The 16110-nt window shown below is 42.2% G+C and overlaps 1 protein-coding gene and 1 pseudogene across 3 annotated transcripts in view; both read left to right on the forward strand.

Annotated features, from left to right (window-relative positions):
* The window catches only part of PMP22 (peripheral myelin protein 22), a 34098-nt gene extending 19333 nt beyond the window's left edge, over positions 1-14765 (forward strand). For all 3 annotated transcript variants that reach the window (XM_037727239.1, XM_037727238.1, XM_017496851.2), the window contains 2 exons: positions 4682-4822; positions 13458-14765. In XM_037727239.1, coding sequence (XP_037583167.1) covers positions 4682-4822; positions 13458-13621 — 305 coding nt within the window. In that variant the 3' untranslated portion in view covers positions 13622-14765. The remainder of the gene's footprint in view (positions 1-4681; positions 4823-13457) is intronic.
* LOC119466742 lies at positions 6381-6478 on the forward strand (annotated as a pseudogene).
* Positions 14766-16110: the final 1345 nt, after the last annotated feature.

Below are 16110 nucleotides of genomic sequence, written 5' to 3' on the forward strand. Positions count from 1 at the left end.
ACCTAATGTATTTTGCCATAAAATGGCTGGTCACAAAAGGATTATAATATTATTATTCCTATAAGTGGTGTATGCAGGTACCTATCACTTATTCGTTCTGTTGATACTATTCATTTCTTTGAATTTTGCCTATTTGATGGATGAAAATTGGTATCAGCCTCCTCATGAGTTTCACTTACATTTCCCTGGTTGCTAGTGAGGGTGAGAACCTTTTAAGATGTTTACTGGCTGTTCTTATTTCTCCTTTGCTAATCACATGGCTTTGAAATTTTACATTTAGCCATTTTCTCCTTGTTCCCGCTGTAATTTAATTTTGTTAATGATGTGAGCTAGAGAGTTAATTTTCTGTTTTACCAAATGAATAGCCAACATCACTTATTGTCTGCTGTATTTTCCCCTACTGGTTTATATGATGTTGTTTATTATATACTAAATTTACGTGTATGCTTCCAAAGTCTTAATTCTGTCCCATTCTTTTATTTTTCTTCCATGATTACTATAATATTTTTGAATTGCTAAAACTCTGTGATATAAATATAAGCTTTGTATATCTATAAATAAAATACATTTTATTAATTATAATTATATATAATTATATAGCATAGTTCTATGATATGCTGTACAATTATGTATTATAAAGTTATATAATTATTAATTATATATTTAATTAATATCATATACTGTAACAAAGTATAGATATATGTTATAAATCTGGTAGGTGATAACCTGACTCATTGGTTTCATTTGCTTTTCTGATTTTCTTTTTGGTTGTTTGTTCATTTTGGTTTTTAGTTGCTGCTGTTGTGTTTGGTTCAACATTTTTCTTGTCTGCTGTTGCTTGTTGTTTTTTAGATGAATTTTTAAACTGATTTTTTCCAGTTCCAGTTGCAATATGGATTAGAAGAGCATTGACTTTGTAGATCATATTGGATGAAATCGGCATCTTTATAATTTTCAGTGTTTCTGTTCAGGAACATAGTATGCTTCTGTTTCCTTAGCGTTTCTTTTATATACTTGAATAAAATTTGTCTAACTTGTTGATGTCCCCCCTCAAGAACCAGATATTTTTATTAAATGTATTACATTTTTTTCTGTTTCATTAGTCAATGCTTTTATTTGTATTAAGTCAATTAATTTTGGATTTTTTTTGTTGCTTTTTTTCAGCTTCTTGAGTTGAAAGTTTAGTACACTCTTTTTAAGGATTTTTCTAACATACGCATAGAAGTGTATACATTATTCTCTGACTGCTTTGGCCACAATCCATAGGTGTTCCACGTGGCTCTCAATATAATTCCTTGCAGAAGAAATTTTTACTTTTCATCCTGGTATTTTTATCTGAGGAATTATCTGGAACACTGGTTTTAAATTTCCAAATTTATTTTGGCTAGTTTGTTTTTAATGTCTAATTTCTGTTTGCCTTTAGTTATATGTTGAAACTATATCACTTCTGCTTTGATATTTATTGAGATATTCTTTGTTGCCTAGTATATTGTCAGTTTGAAAGGCTGTCCCATGTGTTTGAAAATAACTTATGGTTTTGCTGTATAGAAAATTTGTGTCTTTTGCTGTATAGACACAAATTTTCTATGCATCTATTAGATCTAATTTGTTAGTCCTCTTATATCATCTATATGCTTTCTTATTTTTGGTCTACCTGACATCTTTTTCGAGGAGGGAAGCTAAAGCCACTGTCATTGTGGTTTTAACAATTTCTTCTCATATTTGGATTTTTTTTTTGCTTTTTACTTTTCCAGGCTATGTTATTATATGTATAAACATTTATTTTCTTCAGTCATAGCTCGGGTAAACTGGAAGTAAAGATCAAATAAACCAAATCTTTCCTCTGTGAAAAAAACCAAACCACTTTCATCCTTTCAACATAAACACTATTTTTTATGGTGCTATTATTACTTTATCTACTTTCTTTTTTGTTAATATTTGCCTGAAGCTTCTTTTCAAAATCTTTTTTTTTTTTGACAGTTGCTTGTTTTAGGTATATCTATAATATTAGAATATAGCTGTAGCTACAATGTCTTTTTTTTTTTTTCTTAAGACATAGTCTCTCTCTGTTGCCCAGGCTGGAGTACACTGGTATGATCTTGGCTCCCTGCAATCTCTGCCACCTGGGTTCAAGCGATTCCCTGCCTCAGCCTCCTGAGTAGCTGGGACTACAGGTGCCCACCACCACATCCAGCCAATTTTTTTGTATTTTTTTGTAGAGATGGGGTTTTGGCATATTGGCCAAGCTGGTCTTGAACTCCTGGCTTCAAGTGATTCACCCACCTCGGCCTCCCAAAATGTCTTAATCCAAAATAAAATTCCATATTTTATGAGTGTCTTGAACCCATTCACATGTAATGTGGTCGATGATAGACTTACTGCCTTAATGCGTGTGTTTTATTTATTGTGCTTATGGTTGAAAACCATCTTCTTCATCTCTGGATCATCAGAGCCAACCAGAGGGCTTGGCTCAAAACAGTAGGTATTCAACAAATGCTCATTGAATAAAAATGTCCTGGATCCTCTGATTCTGATTTGATTTGAGAAACACCTTACGGCAAAACAGCTCAGTTGTAATGGGTTGGGGAATATAATTCAAATTATTGGTGAAAGATATTTCAAGAAATATTTAGGTTGCATTATTAAATATTAGACACTTTCTGTTTATATAGATTGAACATATAAATATTTTAAGTTTTCTGTATATGTGAGGTCTTGTTCACAGCAGTTCCTGCTGATAATTACAGGGGCATGGGGATGAGGGTGAAGACGGTATCTCAGGGTTGGAGAAGGAAATCTAAGATACTGCCTTCACCAGCCATACTCCTCATGAGAGTGCACATGGAGGGACATTTCGCAGCCAAAGTGAATCCCTTTATTTGTCTTAGTTTCAGATTTGGGTCTCAGATTTCTTTGTAATTTCAGTTGCATCTACCAGAGGAGTACTAGATAATTTGTTTATTTTAAGCAAATAATATTATGGCAACATTATCTTTATTGCAAAGTGCTCCTCCAGAAGAACCACTATGCTGGATAAAGGCAAACATGAATTAAGGTTATGTAAGAGTGAAATCAGGGTGGCTCACAACCCATTAGCTGTCATTTTCCTACTTTAATTGACAAAGAAATTAAAAAAATAAAAGAAGCATACGTTGTGCTTGAATGCAAAGAGTACTAGACTAGAATTAAAGGCCTCACAGATCTGGCTGTGCCATTTGGGCTCATGAAAACACCTTTGGAAATCTCTTTCAATGCAAAGGAGCTGGGCTAGTTGATCTCTCAGGTTTCTTCCAACTCTAAAATGTTTCCAGTCTGTGCCTTGGAAACATCTTATGTGAAACTCTAGTAATAGTTAACCTAATTGACACCCTTAAAATTCTGCCATGAGCTGCTTGCAACTCAAAACGAGTTTATCTTACTGTTATGAATTATAAGCCATCTAGATTTCAGAGCTGTGAGTACTGAGTTAAGCGTTGATGTGCGCTTTTGAAACCATTACATATGGTGGTTGCTGAGCTGGAAGGATTAAACCCTGCAGCTTCCCCAGCTGCTCTTCCTCCATGAGAGCAGTGCCTGCCCCCAGTGTTCTGTGGCACTTGGAAGACAAGACAGAGGCCAAATGCAGCTTTGTATTCTGGGCTTCCCTCTACAGTGCAGAACTCAGGTTATTTCTTCTTTCCTCCCTAAAATGGCATGAATTTGCATGATGAACTGAAGAAATCGTACACAGGAGGCACTGTCTTCTTGCCTGAATTTCAGCTGGAAGCTTGGAGATTTGGGGTTCAACAGGGATAAGGAAGCATAAGCCTTAATCCCTTCTGGTGGCTTGTGATCACACACTGCTCTGTGCTGAGGCTAATGGCCAGGATCAGAGTTGACCAAAAAACAAAAACAAAAACAAAAAAAACCCCACAGGTTGCCCAAGCAAATAGAGAACATAGCTTTATCCATCAATATTTTCTTCCATTCTTCTAAAAAATTAGTTTGGGCCCTAACAGCCATTCCCATGATCTTTACCTCTTCTTGGGAAATGCAGATAATTTGAACAGTAGTTTCAAGCTATTTTTCTTGGAATGCAGAAGTTCCCATAAGCCCTTCAAAGACCCCTGAGGGCAAGAAGAGGGAAGGCAGTAAGCAGGGCTCAGGGCCTCTTTAACACAGACACATGAACGTAAGTAGCACATTTGCACCAACACTGGAAGGAAATTCAATATATTTTAACATGACTGTAACTACTAGTGGTGGGACTATAGACTTTTTTGTAGCCCCTCCCTAAATGTTCACATGTGTTTTATATGTATGTGTGTGTTGTGTATTTGTATACCTATATATACACATGTATCTGTATAGAAACACATACATGTATGTATGCATATTTGTACATATAGGTTTATATGTGTGTAATGTGTACATATCGGTACATATATGTGTATGTATCTATCTATCTATATATATATGCATTGATATATGTATATATTTTTTCCTCAAAAGAAATTGAAATGATGACATTTTAGATTGCAAAAGTGAATTGTCTGAGTTCTGCTAAGGAAAAAGGGCTTCTGCTTCTGCCGCCTGTGAGACTGTACTGTCAGCAGGCATGACCCCTCAGGCCCTGCACCTCGAGGCAGAGTCTTCCCCTGGCCATGGCCGGCTCTCCTAACCAACTTCCTCTTCCCCCCAGAATGGCTGCAGTCTGTCCAGGCCACCATGATCCTGTCAGTCATCTTCAGCGTTCTGTCTCTGTTCCTGTTCTTCTGCCAACTCTTCACCCTCACCAAGGGGGGCAGATTTTACATCACTGGAATCTTCCAAATCCTTGCTGGTAAGTTGTGAATGGTAAAGTCCATGTGGAAGCGGGGCCCATCCAAGGCTGCAGAATGATTAGTTTAGTAGAAGGATGTAGCCCCAGAATGACTGATGTTCATGAGTTTACCCACTGGATGCTTTCCATAAAGTGAGGGTGGGTGCTTGCGTGTGTGTGCATTTGTGTATATGTACATGTCTTAGAACTTGGAACTTAGAACTCTCCCCTTCTCCCTGGAATGAGATGCGTATGAAAGAGAACTTAGAGGACCTGAAAGGAAGGTCCCCACCCAAGCCAGGCATATCACCAGGAATGACGTTACAACCTGGACACATAATCAGAGTGAATATGAGGCTATCGATAAAGCAAACGTCAGGCTTGAGAGCCGTTTCCTGTAGATTTTATTATGCCTCCAGGAAATGGCCCTGATGTGCTAAGAAGTGGCAAAGTTGTTCTCAGGTACGTGTCTTCTACCAGGAGGTAGTGATGAAGTCACACTGACAAATTCTCACCTTCCTTGCTTCCGCTTGCTAGATTCCACTGGGCTTTGATTTACTGCTGTCATCCTCTGATATATTCATTTTGGCACTCCTGTGTACCATATCATCGTTTTCAAACATGGGACCATGACAACACATGAAAACACATGAGAGGTCTCTTTAATCTCTCCCCTAAACTGTCTTCAAGTTCCCTCATTAGATTATTAATATGCACAGTGCACACAGTCCTAGAAACTTCTACTACCCAGGATGACGTTTTCCAACTTTGTCTCTGGATTCTGCCTAGCATCTTGCTTCATTAGCTCTTATCTGTCTGTTAACTTACTGTTGACTGAGTCAGGAGGACATTGGAGAGAAGCAAGAGGCAGATGCAGTGGTGGATTCTGTAGTCCGAATTCACAGATACCAAACTTCATATGTACCATCATGTCTGGGTACTGTGAGATGTCCTCAGTTCTGACCCTCTGAGAGGGCAGACTGTAGCGTCTCTTCTCTGAGTTGGTTGTCAAGATACCCATGGTACCATTTCACCACCCTGTGCTCAGGAGCAGTGGCTGGAAAGTTGAAGGCAGCCCATGTGTCTTTGATGGATATAATGCCTTAATTAGGGTTATATGAGAAGACACAGCCTGAGTTTAGATATTGGTGACCTTTTCTAGAAGCCAGAGAGTTCCTCTTTCCTGAAAAAAGGAAGTCAATGATGAACCACTTCTTATTAAACACTTAAATACAACATTTCAATACTCATGTTTTTGAAATTTCAAAACCAAACAGTGCTTTGCTACTTACCCATGTCTTATTACAACAAGCCAAGCTCCTGAATGGTTGTTGGCTCTGTTAAATGACTGATTATGTAAGGAGATATCTTTTCAGGTACATTAAAGTGAAGAGTTATCGTTACTCAATTTTCAGATCTAATAAAGACAACTGTAACATATTCTGGGGTTTCTTTTTTTGCTTACTGGTTTTAGTTTGACATCAAATCAAATAATGATCATATCCATTACCTCAGTGAATATGCCCTTAAGATAATATGGATTTAGGAACCAGAAGTTCTATAATGTATTTATATTGAAATGTTAGCTTCCTAAGTGATGATTGGGTTTTCATGCTCATGTGTGAGATGTCCCTCTCTCAAACCTTGTTATGATGTTGGCACATTACCTATCTGATGTGAAAAGGATTACATTTTATTTGTACAGGCTCGTTATTTTATTGATGAATACATTGAGCCCACCAGAGGGTAAATGAATGTCCAGTGTCACCCAGCTCACAACAGGAACGATTGTTTACACTGAATATAGTGAATTCCTTATCCTTATATTTTAAAGACAGAATCCACCAAAAAATTTCAAGAACACAAAAATCCAAGGCAGAAGGTCTGCTTTTTATATCATCTTTTATTAGAACTAATTTACAGTGGAAGGTAAATACAGATTTGCACCATGTATTATTTTGAAGTGCCAAACATCTGTGATGAATGCAAGCCTCTACTGTAAGACTCAATCACATTGAAAGTATAGAGCCGAGAGGAGCTAAGCTGCTGTTGAAGAGGCTCCCTAGGATAGGCAGCACTTCCATCTTCATTCATCCTGCTGAGCTGTTTCAGCCTTAAGTCCTCTAATGATGTCTTTTTAGCAACATCATTACACCATTTGAGGCCCAAACTCAAAGTCCAGAGATAAGAAGCCTTAAGTAACTGCACTGTGTGTTAAAAGTATTTCAGTTCAGCCAAACACTCTTCTCCTAGGTATTGTGATGTAAGTATATTTACTAATCCACCCTTGCTTCATTCACTCTTTTCATTCTCCTCCAAACTCAATACAAGATGTTTAGAACTGTGCTGTAAGTGCAGAATTCTGAATGTAAGCCGGGCGTGATGGTGGACGCCTGTAATCCTAGCTACTCGGGAGGCTGAGGCCAGGAGAATCACTTGAACCCAGGAGGCAGAGGTTGCAGTGAGCTGAGATGTACCATGGCACTCCCGCTGGGTGAAAAGAGTGAAACTTCATCTCAAAAGAAAAAAGCACCTGCTTTGTCCCCTTTTATCCCCTTTATATTTAGCTACTTACCTCTCATGAGACTGACTTTTCAGTTATCCGTTGGTCCACATTTGAATAGGAAGTTATCTTGAATTTGAAATGCTGAGCTGTAATAGCAGTTGTAATTTGTAAGTCCTGAGAATGTCCTGTCCTTTGTTGGTAATCCCGGTCAAAGTGATCTGAGAGCTGGTCTCCTGGGAATCTTAGCTCTCTAGGATGTTGCGTTGGAAATGGCTGCAGGGTCTTTCCACTAATGCTGAGAACTGAAAGAGTTAGGAACTCTACTTAGAGATTTCCTGGCTCCCTTATCGTGTGACAGTTCTACATCTATTTTGTCATGTGTTTTTCTGACTCACGGACTAGTAAGAAGTTAGTAATTAGAGAACTAATTAGAGTAGGGTTGTTGGAGATGAGAAACCAGGTTTTGGGAAAACCTGGGAAGTGACAACATCAAGGAAGTAGTCAGAGAAGCTAAAACTGACAAACAAAAGGAAAGGAAAGAAAGAAGGGAAAGAGGAAGGAAGGAAGGGAAGGAGGGAGGGAAAGAGAAAGAAAAAAAGAAAGAAAGAGAAAGAAGGAAAGAAAGAAAGAAAGGAAGGAGAAGGAGAGAAAGAGAAAGAAAGAAATAAAGAGAGAGGACACAAGGAAGAAAAAGTAGCTCCACAATCATGGGATGTGAAATCTATGAGCATGCATGCAGGGCAAATGCCTCTTCAATGCACTGAAGCATTTTAAGTGGAAACCACTAGAATCTCTGTGTAGTCTCCTGAAGTGGCTGTTATGGGCTGTTATCTCTGCACAGCTTCCCCTTGGTGAGCCCAGCTGTGGTCTTTATGGATGGCACACATGAGCTTTCCGGAAAATCACATGAAAGGTGTTAGGGCTCTTGGAGCTGACTGTAGGTTTGGGAGCTGTCTCTGTCTCCTTGCTGTAGATTACAGCTCTGTGTGTCGTTTGAGGTCTCCATGGTTTGCCAAATCATCTCTTCTTCACTTAGCCACAAGGCTCACACACGGACTATCTTTTCTTGACTGCATTAGGTTGGCTGCTTCCTGAATGCATATCAAAAGGCTCCTTCCTCTAGTTCAGTGTCTTCAACCTGAGCTGTGCGTCAGAATCACCTGAAATCCTTTTTAAAAGACATGGCAGTAGGCTGGGCACAGTGGCTTATGCCTGTAATCCCAGCACTTTGGGAGGGTGAGGTGGGCAGATCACTTGAGGTCAGGAGTTCAAGACCAGCCCAGCCCCAACATGGTGAAACCCTGTCTCTACTAAAAATAAAAGAGTTAGCCAGGCATGGTGGTGCACACCGTTAGTCCCAGCTACTTAAGAAACTGAGGCAGATGAGAATCGCTTGAACCCAGGAGGTAGAGGCTGCAGTGAGCTGAGATCATGCCACTGCACTCCAGCCTGGGCAACAGAGTGAGACTGTCTCAAATTAAAAAAAAAAAAAGACAGTATTCAGGCCTCATCCCTGGAGACTCTCATTTAATAGTTCTGGGATACATCCACTGCCTAAGTGACTCTGATGTGCATTTAGGGTTGGGAACCACGGATGTAGCCATTAAACTGCCCCTAATCTCACTGTAAGGTTTTCTAGGATGCTTCGCCAGAAACAACTAAACCATGTTCTTAGAGAAGGAATCTCCTGATCCTGTGTCTGGACTTTGGAGTCATTCTTATTTTTGGAACCTATAGCCATCTATTCGTAGACGGTAGTTATCCGTGCCTTAGCTCTGTTGGGTTGGGTTGCACGAGACTGGAAAACATCAAGAAATTAGTGTAGACACAGACCGAAAAGAAAGATTTGCACGTTTTGATTTATCTCACTACTTACACCCAACGTCAAGCTCCATGTGGGGCACGGAGAGGAGCCTGAACGAAACTATTGGTTGGATGATTAGATAATTGTGTTTTCTTGGCAGAATCAAATTCAAGTCAAATGTGTAGTTGCTAGGATTAAGGACAAAAAGAATAGAGGGGACTTATGAGTGAGTTTTACTTTCTCTATCCTTTTGTTATTGTTGTTCATTTGTTCTGTTAATAGAAAGATCAATATAGCTATAGAGCATTTAGAATAAAAGCATTTGGGCCAGGTATGGTCTCTAATGCCTGTAATCCCAACACTTTGGAAGACTGAAGTGAGAGGATCTCTTGAAGCCAGGAGTTCGAGACTAGCCTGGGCAACAAAGCAAGTCCCCATCTCTACAAAAAATGATGTAAAAATTAGCCAGGTGCTTTGAAGCACACCTGTGGTTTCAGCTATTCAGGAGGCTGAGGCAAGAGGATTGCTTAAGGCCGGGAGGTCAAGACTGCAGTGAGCTATGATCAGGCCACTGCGCTTGCTCCAGCCTGGGTAACAGAGTGAGACCCTGCCTTTCTAAGAAAAAAAAAAAAGAATTTAGTGAGGAGATTAATAAAAGTTCAGTGCCATCCTGTTCAGAGTGATTCAAAGATGGCTTACGTCGAATACCACATTGAGAAAATTTTGTTAGGGGTGAATGATTCTGGATGTCTCACTGGCCAGGCCTAGATCAGAGTCAATGCTATGAGTGGCCTCCTAGGTAGCAATGGTCACTTGGGTACAGAAAATGAAACAGGAGTGGATTTCAATCACAGAAACACAGAGAAGTTTCCTGCTTTCAGAGGAACAGGCCTCACAGCCCCTTCCTGTCTTGCCTCGTTGCCCTGAGGATGAAGGGGGAGGAAGACAAAGGCACCCACTCATCACCCCAACATCATGGCTACACCTTCCAGTGACCATCCTGGCAGGCTCACTGACATTGCCTTTCCAGCCAACTTCTCTCTGGCTTCTGCCGAAGGTTCTCAAATAAAAGTGCTTTTGCTGAGATCCCCAAAGTACACTTGGAAGTCTTTAACTTGCTGGATCACTTTGCTCCTTTCAGTACTGTTAGCTCCTCACTCCTTGAAGCTTTATTCCCCTGGCTTCTGAGACATCGCCGTGTTCCTCCTTGGCTGAGTGAACACACCAGGCAGTCATGCTGTCCTCTCCTCTCTCCCTCACCCCACAGCCAGCCCTCTGCTGGGTCCTGCGTTTCCGTAGCATCCTCCATAGGCATTACGCTCGTTTCTTTTGTTTGGACTCACTAACACCAGTGCAGCTATGCAGAGGCCTCCTCATGTACCTTCCAGCTACCTGCCTTGTCCCTGCCCCTGAATCCATTTTCTGCACCGTGGCCAGAATGATCAATCTAAAACAGGGACATGTTTCTCCTGATATGTTTCTTCTCTGCTGAAGCTTCCTCAGAGGCGTCTCAGCACAACTTCCTTAACGTGCCATGTAAGGCCCTCTCTTTCCTGGCCCTCAGTGAGCTATCAGACTATTATATGACAGTCCATGTGGCCCCTCCAGTTCCCCGGTTTGGACTTAGTGCCCGTCTATGCTTTTAGGGTATCTGGTGCATTTCCTTCCCTCTCTTGAAATTCCATCAGACGATATCAAAATTATATGCAGATGTCTGTCTTCCAGACACACAGTCCTTAAGATAGGAGCCATGTCTCACTTATCTTGGTGTACCTAGAACAGCAGCTAGAAGAGTGCCCGCATACAGTAGGCACTCATTAAATGTTCACTGAACCAAAGGGAATGGAGATGATAAGGATGTACAGGGAATTCCCTCAGCTGCTTCCTTTGACCTTGGCTCCTTGGGCGCTCCCTTCCAAAGGCTCTGGGCTCTCATTACTCTCAGGGGGTTGCAGCCACTGTTAAAGGAGCTTAAGACTTTCTCTTCAAAAGGGCTTGAGAGAGAACTTGTGGGAAGTTGTTGCAGACCTCGTCATCCTGAGACAGGGAGAAACTCTTATAAGTTGAATGCCCGACACATTTATGTTGTCTGAACAGGGTCAGTGTCCTGCTTAAAGCTGATCTGTGTTCCCAGGCTCAGGCCTCTCCCAGGGAGTCCTGGTCACTGGCAAAGTACAGAACATCTGCCTGTGCCTCGGGGCTCACCCTTGCCACAGGGACCTGGTGATGCATCTCCACCTACTGGTTGCTGAGAAAGAGAGTGACAGTCCCCTTATTAGGAGGCGTATTTGGCTTTTGGAGATGACTCCTGGATGATATGAACTGCCTTGGGTTGCAGGCAGAGGGTGCCAAGCCAAACAATCATCCTTTTCTATATATTTCAGGGTACATCTATTGCTTTACCTGCAGACCCTCTTGTAATAATATACTCCCTAAAACATCAGTCCCCTGACAACAATCACAGAAAGTGTGTATCCTCTCTCTGGCTTTGTAGATGTCTAAGTTCACTGCTTATCACAGTTAAGCTTAGAGTCATTCACTTCTGAGATTCTACTAAGATGAAAGTCATACACATTAAGCTGTCTAGTTAGTCACTGCGCTTCTGTTTACTGCCCTTTTCTGTCCCTCTTGTTCAAGGATGGAATCTGATGTTTTCTCTTAGCCAGTGAAATCGGGGAGTAGCTGGTCCACTCAGCCCCTGAGGCATTTCTCATGCCAGATCTGGTTAGACAGCCCATTCTGGAGCCCTGCCTGCACGACGATAAGCGTAGTCCTGCCCTGCTAGCACTCTGTTAACACCTTGCTCTCTGCCAAGGTCATGCTTCCTTTTTTATTGCCCTGCCCTCATTAGATAAGTCGGACAGAACTCAGGAGACAACTTCGGTATTTCTTAAAGACAAGAGTTAGCACTTTGGAGAGGCAAGCCATGAAACAGTGGGGCAAGATAATTAAGGATCCTGGACATCAAGGCAAATGTGTCCTCAGCGGATCAAAACTGCTGTTTTCCTCCATCAGCTATTAACCAGCGATGATTTCCCTCCTGACACGGCCATCTTTACTGGCCTCTGAACTTCCTGTGGGTGGCAGGTCCTGGATTCCATCCCATTTTGGTTCCAAGGCTATTGTGTGGCTCTGTCAATGGAGGCCAATCAAGTGGGAGTTTTCTCCTCTGAGTTGCAGGAGGATGGTCTTAACAGGGTGGTTAATGTGGCGTATTCCCACTACTGCACTGTCTCCAAACAAAGTTGCAGAGTCCAGTAAAACAGCAGCCCAAATAGCAGTGAGGTTAAATGTAGGTGGCCGAGGTGGGGGGGTGCATTGGGAGCTCTGGAACCACGTGAATCCCACACAGCATGCTGGGTTTATAATAGAGTCACTCAGAGCTTCTCAAAAGACCCTGTTTTCAGGGAGGAAACAGACCAGGCTTTGTGCAGCTCCAGGCTGGCGTGCTGATATCACTAGGCCCTTCCTTGTGAGGGGACGCTGATTGTCACATGGGCTGGGGCCATCAGTTTGAGCTTGGCTGTTCCACAGGACCCAAGGTAGAGGCCTTTCTTTTCTAACCCACATTGAAGGGCTGCATTGGTGGGCCAGGGAGGGTGGCCTGACCCATGTGCGTATCCAATGCCCTTTATCCCTCTTTGGGCTTCAGATGCAACCTTGGGGCATGCAGGCAAATGGAGCCTGCCTTTGATCATCTTCCCCCCAAAAGCGTGGTTTCCCACTCATACTGTCTGCTGCATCCTCATGTCTTCCTACCTTTATTTCCCCCCTCCATACATTCCTTGGCTTGACAGAGTCCATAGGCACCACTTGCTTCATCTGGTATGTGGCAGCTCTGCCAGCGGAACCATGGGTCCCTGTGGTCTGTGTGGAGCTTAATGCCTTTACCATGACATGACTCCAGTAATGGTAAAATGTCATTTCACTTCCATTGGTAACACCACCACTCATTTGTGGAGTGGTGCATAGATTTCCAGGGGCTTCCATATGCAGCCACCCTTGCAGAAAGATAGGCAGGTTCTTCTTGCCGTCTGAAGGCTTGCCGGCCAGGTAGTGTGGCCTGGAAATTGGTGACAGTTAAAGAAAGAGAAATGAGGCAGAAAACGTAAAGAAAACCCTAAGACAGGATGGCCTGGATGGCCGAGATTGGAAGTGGAGAGCAAGTCGTTTTCCTTGTTCCCATATTTTTGAGCTGCCTCCTTTCAATTCTGGACCTGGAAGCAAGTTCCTTCCAGAGGTAGAAACGTTCCTCCTACCCAGCATTTGTCTGCATCGGGGTGGCGGAGAGGGGGCCGCTCTGCCATGGACTCTCTCTCACCCAGCTTGTCCTTCTCCTCCCCCAGGTCTGTGTGTGATGAGTGCTGCGGCCATCTACACGGTGAGGCACCCGGAATGGCATCTCAACTCAGACTATTCCTATGGCTTCGCCTACATCCTGGCCTGGGTGGCCTTCCCCCTGGCCCTTCTCAGCGGTGTCGTCTACGTGATCTTGCGGAAACGCGAATGAGGCGCCCAGACAGTCTGTCTGAGGCTCTGAGCGTACACAGGGAAGGGAGGAAGGGAAACCAAAAAACAGGAAAAAAAAAAAAAAGAGCTAGCCCAAAATCCTAAACTCAAACCAAACCAAACAGAAAGCAGTGGAAGTGGGGGTTGCTGGTGATTGAAGATGTATATAATATCTCCGGTTTATAAAACCTATTTATAACACTTTTTACATATATGTACATAGTATTGTTTGCTTTTTATGTTGACCATCAGCCTCGTGTTGAACCTTAAAGAAGTAGCTAAGGAACTTTACATCCTAACAGTATAATCCAGCTCAGTATTTTTGTTTTGTTTTGTTTGTTTGTTTGTTTTGTTTTGCCCAGAAATAAAACAACTCCATCTTGCCCCTTCCCTTTGATCTGAAAGAAGATACCTCCCTCCCAGTCCGCCTCATTTAGAAAACCAAAGTGTGGGTAGAAACCCCAAATGTCCAAAAGCCCTTTTCTGGTGGGTGACCCAGTGCATCCAACAGAAACAGCTGCTGCCTGAACCTCCGTGTGAAGCTTTATGCGCACATGGACAAAACGCCCAAACTGGAGCCCTTGCAAAAACATGGCTAGTGGCTTTGGCATACTTGCCCTTGCAGGTGGAGTATCTCGGTCACACATCTAAATGAGAAATCAGTGACAACAAATCTGTGAAATGGTGCTATAGATTTACCATTCCTTATTATCACTAATCATCTAAACGACTCACTGGAAATCCAATTAACAATTTTACAACATAAAATAAAATGGAGACCTGAATAATTCTGTGTAATATAAATGGTTTATAACTGCTTTTGTACCTAGCTAGGCTGCTATTATTACTATAATGAGTAAATCATAAAGCCTTCATCGCTCCCACATTTTTCTTACGGTCGGAGCATCAGAACCAAGTGTCTAGACTCCTTGGGACCATGAGTTCCCAGAGCTTGGCTGGGTCTAGGCTGTTCTGTGCCTCCAAGGACTGTCTGGCAATGACTTGTATTGGCCACCAACTGTAGATGTATATATGGTGCCCTTCTGATGCTAAGACTCCAGACCTTTTGTTTTTGCTTGGCGTTTTCTGATTTTATACCAACTGTGTGGACTAAGACGCATTAAAATAAACATCAGAGTAACTCACTGGTCTCTCTTGAGTTTTTTTGGTCACTTGGGTGTGGGTACAAGGTTCATGTTGGAGCGGGTGAAGAGCTTCCATGGAAAGCAAAGTTGAACTGGAGATTTGGGTTATAGGATGGTGCTGAGGCACCAAAATCATAGCTGTTTTACAGGCTACAGGGAGTACACGATGCCTTCAGATGTCTATGCAAATGTCTGCTAATTGGAGACAGTTGGGAATTGTAGCTGAAATGGAAGCTGTAAATGGACTGGAAGGCACTTGAGTATTCATTTAGTTCAACCTTCTTTCAGGCTCTGTTGTCTGAGGACCCACATGGAAAACATGGAGGCGTGTCATGAGCTCCCCTGATATATCAGGAATGTTGGCATAAGCATCCCAGATCCCGAACCTTGATGTATGGTATGGTGAAAGGTCTCAGTGATGGTGACTTGAGGCCAGACTTGCAGATAAAATATTTGTTGGCACCAACTAAGCTCCTAATGCCATCCTGAAGGAGGGAGAAGGCCAACCTTGTCACCCAGCTCAGGGTTTCTGAGTTGTGTCTCACGCATCCATATTTTTACCCATTTTTATTGTGCGTCTGCAAAATAACAATAAATTGACGCACTTGATAGCCCTCAATATTTATTATGCACCTACTTTGAATTGGGTTCCGGAGATAAAGAATGACTATATCTTAACATTGAAAGGTCATCGTTTTAGTGAGAGGTACAAGTGAACAAGTGACTATATTATAATAGGGTTAAGAGCATAGAAGGGAGAGCCTGGGTTTGAGGCTGCCCTTTGCTACTTATAAGCTGTAGGGGGCTGAAAAGGTTACTTAAACACTAAGATTCTGTTTTCTCATTTATAAAACAGGGATGCCAATAACAAGGCTGCAGGGCTGTGGGGATTTAAAGCAAGTTATATAGATAAAGTGTTCCGCATAGTGACTAGTACCTAGAAAGCACTCTAAGGATTAGAGCTGTTATTGCACATGTTACAACAGAGGTATGTTTGAAAGAGCACAGAAGGAGACACCTTGGCTGTTATGCGGGATTCTCATTATCAAGCTGTGCATTGGAATCTCCCATGCAGGAATCCCCATTAGAGATTTGGATTCCCTGTCTCCATGATAGAACCCACGCTAGGCTGATAGGTTTAAAGAACATTTCTGGTGATTACAGCATGCAACTGGAGATTATACCTCTGAGCTAGTGCAGGAGGTCTCATATTTCAACATGCCAGTGAATCACCTGGGCATCTGATAGCATGCAGATTCTGAATTCTTAGGCCTAGGAGGGGCTTGAGATTCTGCGTTTCCAATTAGTGCCTGGGTGAGGTGGATGCTGCTTGTCCACCGACCAC

This window comes from Cebus imitator, unplaced genomic scaffold (genome assembly GCF_001604975.1).
Source record: "Cebus imitator isolate Cc_AM_T3 unplaced genomic scaffold, Cebus_imitator-1.0 Scaffold223, whole genome shotgun sequence".
NCBI lineage: Eukaryota > Metazoa > Chordata > Mammalia > Primates > Cebidae > Cebus > Cebus imitator.